At 37.7% G+C, this 9,926-nt stretch overlaps 1 protein-coding gene across 1 annotated transcript; it reads right to left on the reverse strand.

Annotated features, from left to right (window-relative positions):
* Nucleotides 1-5,717: 5,717 nt before the first annotated feature.
* Nucleotides 5,718-9,846, reverse strand: LOC127796249 (protein SOSEKI 3-like). Its single transcript, XM_052328299.1, has 6 exons — nucleotides 9,245-9,846; nucleotides 9,080-9,149; nucleotides 8,869-8,984; nucleotides 7,312-8,278; nucleotides 6,533-6,834; nucleotides 5,718-6,431 (listed from the first exon to the last, which is right to left on the reverse strand). Exons 1-6 carry the CDS (start codon nucleotides 9,435-9,437, stop codon nucleotides 6,406-6,408), a joined length of 1,674 nt encoding a protein of 557 aa, XP_052184259.1. The 5' UTR covers nucleotides 9,438-9,846; the 3' UTR covers nucleotides 5,718-6,405.
* Between the last annotated feature and the right edge of the window lie 80 nt (nucleotides 9,847-9,926).

Here is a 9,926-nt window from a genome sequence, read left to right on the forward strand (position 1 = left end):
TCTATGCACGACAGGCTTATCAAGTCAATTATGTGATGATTATACAAGACAATAAGGAATCTATCATCTTTATGTCTAATTTGTTTAAAGAAGAAGAAGACATCGTTGTTACAATCAACGATATCTCAATGTAGACTAATTAGCTTTCGACGATTCCAAATTTAGGTGAAAGATGACACTTTGAGATACTAACTAAACTCAAGAAATATTAAATTTTAATTTTGAAAAGTATTTGGATCTTGAGTTTTAGCCTTTGATCCACCATAGAAGAATTTAAAGTAGGGATAATGCTATTCGACACCCTGCAGTGCCTCCCGAAGTGCCACCTAAGATGGAATTACCATTTTACCCATAGTTGAATTTATAGAAATGACCCCATTCAACCTTTCCTATCCGATGACTGAATCTCTCACTCTCTTCTTTCTTTCTCCCACACCTCTCTCTCTCTCTCTCACTCATATTCTTTTTGCTTAACCCTCTTTACTCTCATTTTAGCCTTCTCTCTCTCTCACTCTCCCATGCTCCCCTTTTTAGGAGGCTTGTTCCTCCATTCCTCTCATTATGGCCATCTTTCTCTCTTTCTTTCCTGCACGTTCGACTGAGCCTCTGATCTCCCTTGGGCTTGTTTCGGCCATCTCTCTCTTTTCAACCTCGTGCGACAGCATCTCCGCTGTCCCTTGGCTCGATCCAAGTCTAATCTACAAGGAGGTAAGTCTTTAGTTTTATTAGCAATGATTTTCAGCAAAGGTATATGCGAGTGTTGGGTTTGGCCGAAGGTTTAAGCTTAGATCTATGGAGATTCAATCATTGGATCTTGTTGGTCTTTGGGTATGTTGGTCAATGGGGATAAGAGTGTTGGGTGGTTGCCTTGGATTGCCGAAAACCAAGGCAACCACTGCCACCACCGACCACCGCCGGTCGAAGCTTCCTACCATCAGAAACACCAAGTTAAGAGAGTTAATATACAAAAAAAATGGGATATTTTTAACTGTTAGATTTTAGTAGATTTGATTTTTAATTTTCGACCAAACTTAAAAATGCACTGCCAGCCACCATCGGCCACCATAGTTGGTGGTTTCTGATTATCAGAGGTAACCACCCGATACCCAAGGGCACATCAACCAACATACCTAAAAATCAGCAAGATCCCAATGACCGAAACTCTATAGATCTAAGATTAAAGTTTCGGTCAAAACCCATTTAAATGCATTGTCAATTGCCACCGGCTACCGTGGCCGGTGGTTTTCGGCGATCCGAGCCAACCACCCAACACTTTTATCCCCATTGACCAACATATCCCAAAACTAACAAGATCCAATGGTTGAATCTCCATAGATCTAAGTTTAAACCTTCGACTAAACCCAACACTCGCATATACATTTGCTAAAAATCATTGCTAAAAAAACTAAAGACTTACCTTCTTGTAGATCGGACTCAAATCGAGCTAAGGGATGTCGGAGGCGCTGTCACACGAGGCTAGAGATAGAGATAGAGAGAGAGAGAGAGAGAGAGAGAGAGAGAGAGAGAGAGAGAGAGAGAGAGAGAGAGAGAGAGATGGCTGGAATGAGCCCAAGGGAGGCTGGAGGCTCGGTCGGACGGGCAAGAAAGAAAGAGAGAGAGATGGCCATAACGAGAGGAAGGGAGAAACAAGCCTCCTCGAAGGGGAGCATGGGAAAGTAAGAGAGAGAGAAGGCTAGAATAAAAGGAAAGATGACCATACAGAGAGAAAGAGAGAGAGAGAGGTGTGAGAGAGAGAAAGGAATTTGAAATTTGATATTTTGCTACCATCTCTTCAATGAAAATATCACGATATCATTTGAGATATCGTGATATTTTGCACCAAAATTTCGTGATATCTCTTGGGTGGCACTTTGGCAGGCCGAATAACATTATCCTTAAAGTAGAAGGAGATAACGTATTTACAATTAATGATATCTCAATGTAGGCTAATTTGCTTTGATAATTCCAAATCTAGGTGAAAGATGACACTTTGAAATACTAAATAAACTCAAGAAACTCTAAATTCTAATTTTTGAAAGTATTTCAAACTTGAGTTTTAGCCTTTCATCCACCATAGAAGACTTTAAAGAAGGAGACAACGTTGTTACAATCAACGATATCTCAATGTAGGTTAATTTGCTTTCGACAATTTCAAATCTAGGTGAAAGAGGACATTTTGAGATACTAAATAAATTCAAGAAACTCTAAATTCTGATTTCAAGAAGTATTCAAATTTGAGTTTTTACCTTTGATCCACCATAGAAGAATTTAAAGAAGAAAAAGACAATGTTGTTACAATCAACGATATCTTAATATAGGCAAATTTGCTTTCGATGATTCCAAATCTAGGTGAAAGATGACACTTTGAGATACTAAATAAACTCAATAAACTTTAAATTCTAATTTCGAGAAGTATTTCAAACTTGAATTTTAGTCTTTGATCCACCATAGAATACCTTAAAGAAGAAAGAGACAATATTGTTACAATCAATGATATCTCAATATAGGATAATTTGCTTTCAACGATTTCAAATCTAGGTGAAAGATGACACTTAAAGAATGCCTCGCCAAAGCCAAATAACTGGGAAACGATGACGCAATATTCCTCAATGCAAAGTCCTATCACAAACCAGTCTACCCAAAGGACTAGGGATCGACAATGCAATCTTCCTTAATGAAAAATCTTACGATAGAACCGGTCCACTTGAAGGACTAAGGAGCAACGAAAGAATCTTCCTAGATGCATGATCAACATCAATAAAAGTCTTTTGATAAAACTAATTCTCCCAAAGAACTGGGGAGCAATCTACATAAACGTACATGCAACGTCAACATCACAAGAAAAATAAAGCGAGCAAAGCAAAAATATAGCAATGTCATTAAACAAAGTACAAAAGAAAGTTTACAAAGAAAAGATCAATACACCAAAAGAAAAAGCATTCATACAACACAAATACAAAACCAAAAAGGAATAAGGATGACATAGGGGTCAATCACATGATGATGGAAGGATTTGCAACTAGGAAAGGAGAAAGAGCCAGAGTTGTAGAAGGAGTCGGGTTACTAGTTACATCAATATCTAAACCTGAAAGGGCACTAATCTGTTCCGAAGCCCTTAGCCAGCCTTCATACAACTCCCAAGGAACCTTCAGATTCTGTAGATTGTCCATTAAAGAAGAAAAGCTACTTGAAGAAAACTTGAGAAAAATACCTTTTGGAAAGTTTTAAAGACTTAAATGACGATGAATGAACTCCAAAAACACAAATTACAAAAAACCTTTGGACAAAAGAAAAGACATCCCAAAATAATTGAGGAGCAAGCCTTAACAAAAGAACAAGATGACGCATAGAAGAAATGAAAGAGAAATAAAGGTAGGTCATAATATAGTTTACTCTTTATTTTGAGAAACTTGAATGAAATAGTGGGGAGTAATTGATATATTGTAGCATAAAAAGGCAAGAAAAAAATGATAAAAAAATAAAAATAATCAACCCAGAAAACAAGTAGAACCCAACTCGGTAACAATGTAGGCAGTCTCCTGCCTCTCCGGTGATGATGGCCAAAGGGGAGACCCACAATCTCCCATCTTCTCCTAGTGGCAGCAACGTAGGCAGGAGATTGAGGGTCTCCCGCTCTTTAAGGATGACGGTTGAGGTGAGAGACCCACAATCTCCCACCCCTATTGTCAACAATGAAGCAACTTTTGCCTCTTTCTCTTGCCCCCTCCAAACGTTGATAGCATAGAGGCAAGAGACCCTGGGTCTTTCGCCCTTTCTCTGCAACAAATGAGCAGGCGGGAGACTGGCCTCCTGGTAACAACAACCCATGGGTCTCTCTCTCCTTTTCGAACTTCCAAAAGCTCATGACGGGGGACATTTCTATCCCCCGAATATGGTAAAGCTGTTAAATTATTTTTCCTGTGCACGGGAGGTCCCATGCAATGCACAAATTGGATAACTCTGACATCCAAAAATTCATCCAAGAAGATAAATATCATTTGTTAGAGATAAATATCATTTGTAAGAATCCTAATTATAGGGGATTTAAGATTTCTCCATGCTCATCTATAAATAAGTAACGTATCATTGTAGAAAATATAGTCTGATACTAGTGTGAATACTATTCTTGGGTCTCTAGCATATTCAGTGTCTAATCTAAGTATCGAAGCGTTTGCATGGGACTTCCTTGCCCCTTCTAATTATTCTTTTTCTTATAAAATCAGGTGACTTAATGATAACATTTTAGGTCAAATAAATTTATTGTTGTATTCAAACGACAACGTCAACGATGTTTCAAGTTGGTAGTCAATAACCATTTGATGGTAACTTCCAAAAGGGGACTCGTCATGAGTGGATTCTAAAACACGAACACATAAAGAAAGAGCAAGAAAGAAGAAGAAAAAGATAAGAGGAGGAACTAACCAAATCAGATATAATGAAGAAGAAAAAGACAAATTGATGAGAAAGATGAAAAAGGTGATGAAGAAGAGAAAAAAGAAAAGAAAATCAAGAAAAAATATGATATCGATTGCTTCTTCATTGTGTCAATTCATCATCATTATCTTATTTTTCTTCTTCTTTGTGTATATTCCTTCTCTCTTTGTGTTATCTTTATTTTAAAACCCATCAATGATGGGTTTTGCTTGTATTGACAATGGGCTCTTTTTGGAACCCATCGCTAAAGGATTATCGACGATAAATTCTAACCAACAACATTTTTTTTAATTATTTAGAATGTCTTCCCCAAAAAATAAAACTGCAAAGATTATTAAAAGCATTTTTAAACTCAAAACACTATTTTAACCAACGATCCAAACCACATAAAGTTTGAATACATTTTATTCAAAGAAAATTGAAGGAAATAAATGGGTGAGCTAAGGGCTTTTGGATGAACCCTGGGTTTCTCCCATCCATGACGGCTTAATGATTTGATGATGAAGTCGAACTTTATCATCAGATGAAGTCTGATTTGGTTATCGAACATATCATCCATGTCGATACAAGTAGCATATTTAATACACTTTTTCTCAAGTACCTTCTTGAGGAGCCATCATCAGTCTTATTGCATTTTCTTGTATAAAAAAAAGTAAAAATAATAATGGTAGGAATATTAGTTTCATAATTAATCACTAATTTATTATTATGTTTTTTATATACTAACCAATTAGAATCTAAAATTGATGCCGCTGGGACACTCTATTTTATTTTATTTTACTTAAAGCCTTAAGTGGTTTGTATGCATTTTGATGTCTTATGTAATAATAAATGTGTCTCTAGATGTGGTTTAAATGGTGGCTCGCACCTCATAATGAAGGAAGGAATATGAGAGCATGATCATTTTTATGCCTTTGATGTGGGTATTCTTAATTTTTTTATGTTTAAAAAATTAAATAGATAAATTAAAGTCAACACCCTTAAGTTTGGTACAAATATAAAAATTGTGCTACACTTAATGGTGTTAAATTTATGTTACAAAAAGGATACCTTTAAAATTTTATAATTATGCGAAATTCTTAACAATTTTTTAATCTAGAAAAATTAATTAGTGTAATTTTTAGAATATAAAAAGTACACACTGTAATTTAGTAAAACTTTAAATGTGACACGTGTAATTCACACTAAATAAATAGGTGATGTCCTATTGTACCAGCAGTAGAATCCAATTGGCGTAAATTGGGAAAAAAACAATTCTCATGCTACCTTCAAAACTGGGAAAATAAAAAAAGAGGTGTTATTGAGGAATCATAAAACTAAGACAAACGTGACATATATAAAAGAAAAGGATATAACAAAAGCCTAATCTTATTTCTTCACGAATCTCAAGACTGAAAAAACATATCTCACAACCATACACTTTCAAAAATACCTTGGTGGCAAGGCTCCAAATTTTGAATTCTTTGCTTTGTCAATGATCCACGTTTTTAGGGGGCACGGGATCCAATGTCCTCCCAAGAATGCTGATTTAGAAAAGTAGCTACAAGCGCAAGCGCAAGCGCGCACATATATATTGCTTGATTAATGGCTACAGAAATCCAATGAACAAAAAGAAGGGAAAAAGAAAAACTGAAAAAGGGTAGAAAGAACCCCACTAAGGCGAAAAAGAGTAACAAAGAAACCTGCTATGATGATATCAATGGCTGGTGAAAACCGGTGAAAAGGTCAGGGGAATAGTTGCCCATGGCACAACTGAACCCCCATCCCATCCCCTCTAGCTAACGAGAGATTTACTGCTTTTCTCTTTACCTTTTTCTTGAATTTAAAGAGCCATCTATACAAATTTCTTTTAGGAATCCAAAAATTTTAAACAATTAGACAAATAATACGTGACCGCCATACCCCATCAATCGAGCTTCAAAATGTTATTCTAAGAGTTGCCATTGGTATCACAAGGTTCTGTAGATTGGATTATAACTCGAGCCCCTGAAGCAAGCCTGTTCAGAAGAATCAAAGAAAAACATCAACCAACTTGAGCAGGAAAACTGGCAGATTAGTTCAGTGTCCGTAACAAAATAGGGTGGAGTCGACACTTAACTTTCTTCTATTTTGACGAACTTGCTCTTGTCTTCTCCGAAAGAATCTAGTTTTGTTGTTTGGTTCTTTCCTGAGGAAGGTTCCATGATTCTTCTGCTGCTGTCATTGGGTATGTGAGGGACCATGGTTCTTGAGCTATCCATTCCATCAAAAGATACTCTTGGTCCTTCGGAAAGAGGGGACCTCATTGATTCACTTCTTGGATGCCTGCTAAATGAAGCCTTGATTGAGCGGGGGATGCACTTTGAATGTCTTGATGTTGTCTCCTCATTGTCTGCAGACGAATCCAATTGCTTATGATTCCTGCATTACCATTTAATTTCCAAATTATTCAGTAATGTAAAGCTAAAGGACTTCATCCCAGCAATCATCCACATTAACATCCACCACTCTTTTTGGTGCTTTTATAAAAGATTCCGCATCTAGTAAATTACCTTCATCACAGAAATCACCCGCATTAATATCCACATCTCCCTTCTTAATAAGGATCACTTGTAAATTAACTTTTACCTTGTAAATTTGCAATTGTCAAGAAATGAACTCTATCTCTCTCGCCCACTCATTTTTGGTGCTTTATAGAAGATTCAACATTTCTCCCTTTTCTCTTCCCCCTCCCTGATCCCTTCTTCCCTGCCAAACAGCCAACTCAGACTCCATCCTTTCTCTATTCCGCCCTCCCCCAGCCCACCTTTCCTTCCACCCAATTAAAGAGATAATGACGTAAATTACAAACTGTAAAGACATCTCATAATTATAGCTAAGTGTTAAAAGTAAACTAACCTGTCAGCATGACAAGAAGATGACGATGATCGCTTTAGAGCATTAAAGCCATGCCCTTCTTCCTTCAGCATATTTGTCTCAACTAAGGTCCCACTGAAGTATTCCTTATCCTCCAAACTCAGACCTCTGAATCTTGGGTTCTCTGTCAGGCAATCAAGCTCTCCCAACACAAATGATGTTGAGAAGAATGGTGAGGGAGATTTTGAATGTGAAAACTCAGGCCTGTAGGTAGGGATCACACCAAAGCTGTGATCTTTCACTGCAATTGACCCACAGGAGAGTAAATGCATCAGCAGGTCTGAAGCCTTGAGCTTTGTATAAGATGGCATCCGCAATTCCTCCTCTTCAAGTATCCTAAAGCTGTTGATATTACGAGCATCGGCTCTCATTAGAGAACCCAAGGTCTCAGTCTTCACATGCGACAAAGAGTAGTTGGATGAAGACAGAGGTGGGGAGATCAAATTCCTAGAAATATCAGGCATTTCTTTTATGTGTGGAACCTGGTTTTGACAAGACCCACTGTTATCAATTTCCAACAAGCCTTCATCAGTTGAAATGCCCCTTGTGCAAGTCTCTTGAGCTTTATTGGTTCTCCTTAAATTTTCCTCTGTCTGAGTGGAAGCATCAGCCATACCATTATTCTTGTAAATCTTGTACTCTGTCAAGCTTAGACAACCATTCAAGGAGGAAACATTTCCATCCTTAATACCATCACCCTTGTAAACCTCAGAATCTGTCAAGCTTGGACAACCATTCAAGGGGAAACTTTTCCCATCACTAGATTGTGGGGACACACCAGATGAACCGGGACATTGAATTGGAGGAGAAAGCTCATCATCTTGAGAATGCTTTATATCTCTCCCAGTCATGCTTGAAGAAGATGACGAATCATCATGACTCCTCAACAATACTGGTTCTGGTAATTGTTTTGGATTCTGCAATTGATTTGCAGCAGGACTAGCAAGACCTGGAAACAGGGAACCTAGTTTTCAAGTCCTCGGCTCTTTCTGTCCTATATTAGTTATGTTAACCTCATCTTTGCTTATGGTGAACCTGAATTTCTTCTTTTTCATGATTTAGAGTTCAAAACCATGAAGATATATTTTCACATGTATTCTGTAATAATATTATCTTTTACTCTTTTTGTAAGTAAATGTATATCAACCAACTGCGGGAAGTAGATCAAAACATGTCTCTATCTTCTAGACTCCAAGCAATCAAAGATTTAAAAACTCTAATAACCTTTCTAATAAGGGAATTTTTAATATTTAGCAGAACAGAACTCTCATAATGAGTTTGTACAAATTTCACTAAATGTTCAAGTATTTTTTGAAGAGTTCCTTATCTAAGGTTCCTTAGATTTCCTTGGAGTATCCATTTGATCTTTTCCCTCAACAAGAGTATTTCCTAAAAATATTAAGAACGCTAACCAAAATTAGAACGTGGTATCACAGTCCAATTGTATTTTGCCTTGTATGATCAAATAGATTCCTGAAACTAAGGGACCCAAAAAATAAACAAAACAAAAGCAAACAAACAGAAGGCTTCGTTTCCTACCTGAATTACATTCCTCAAAGAGTTCAGAAGCTTTCAGAATGTATTCATTTCCATGAGCCGGAAAAATTATGTCATCTTCTCCCAGATCATGCCACACAAACCCATTCTTGTAGCTTCTGCAGCCCAAAATTGAAGGGCAAGATAAGAAAACGCTGAACAGAAAAATGAACCAAGAATGAAAAAAATTATGAAAGTCATAAAAAGGTTTAACCTCTTGCAGGACCATGAATACATTGAAGCCATGCCTCTGCCTCTCAGGGCATTAAGCCTAGCAATCACATCTACAACAACGAACACAAATTTTCAAAATCTCAAAACTACCAGATTGACCAACAAATTATTCACGTGAACTCAGAAGTCAACATATAACTTATACCTCTCAAGTAGAGCCCATCTGGGGACGAAAGCGGAACCTCGAGGAAGTGAGGATGTTCGAGCTGCCGATTTCTGCAAAGATAATAAACCACCGGCACTCTCGGAAGAACCTGCTGGTACTTTGGCGACCTCTCCGTCCATACTTTCGCCCTCTCCGGACTCAATTGCCGGTACTTCTTCACGCGGCTCTCCATGTCACCGCCTCAAAATGCAGACTCAGCGATCTGAATCCCACGCATCTTCAGCTCTGAATCCGATCCTCACAGAAAGCATCCACAGTGCAATCAACACCAGAAACGACCAATTTCACAGCTCCAGAGGTAATGTCTGATGGTTTGGCGCGACCACTTCCACGAATATCACAGCGAATAAATACTTTATTTCTTCCTCTCTTTTTTTGCTCAAATCTGGAAACGCAGAGAGCGTATCCGATCCGAGAGCAGTAGGCTGATAGAGCTCAGAGTCCAGAAGAAATCAACGAGGAAGATAATGATTAAACAGAACAGAGATGAGGAAATTGTAAATTCATCTGCCTGGAGAAGGAGAGGGAGAGAAGAGAGCCATTTTGTACAAATGCAACCGAAATATAATGTGTCCCCCACTCCCTCTGAAACATCAATCAAACATAATGTTCTGCCCCGGTTGCCATTTTAATACTTTTTACTTTTTTCCAAATAAAGAAG

Source organism: Diospyros lotus, chromosome 3, assembly GCF_014633365.1.
Source record: "Diospyros lotus cultivar Yz01 chromosome 3, ASM1463336v1, whole genome shotgun sequence".
NCBI lineage: Eukaryota > Viridiplantae > Streptophyta > Magnoliopsida > Ericales > Ebenaceae > Diospyros > Diospyros lotus.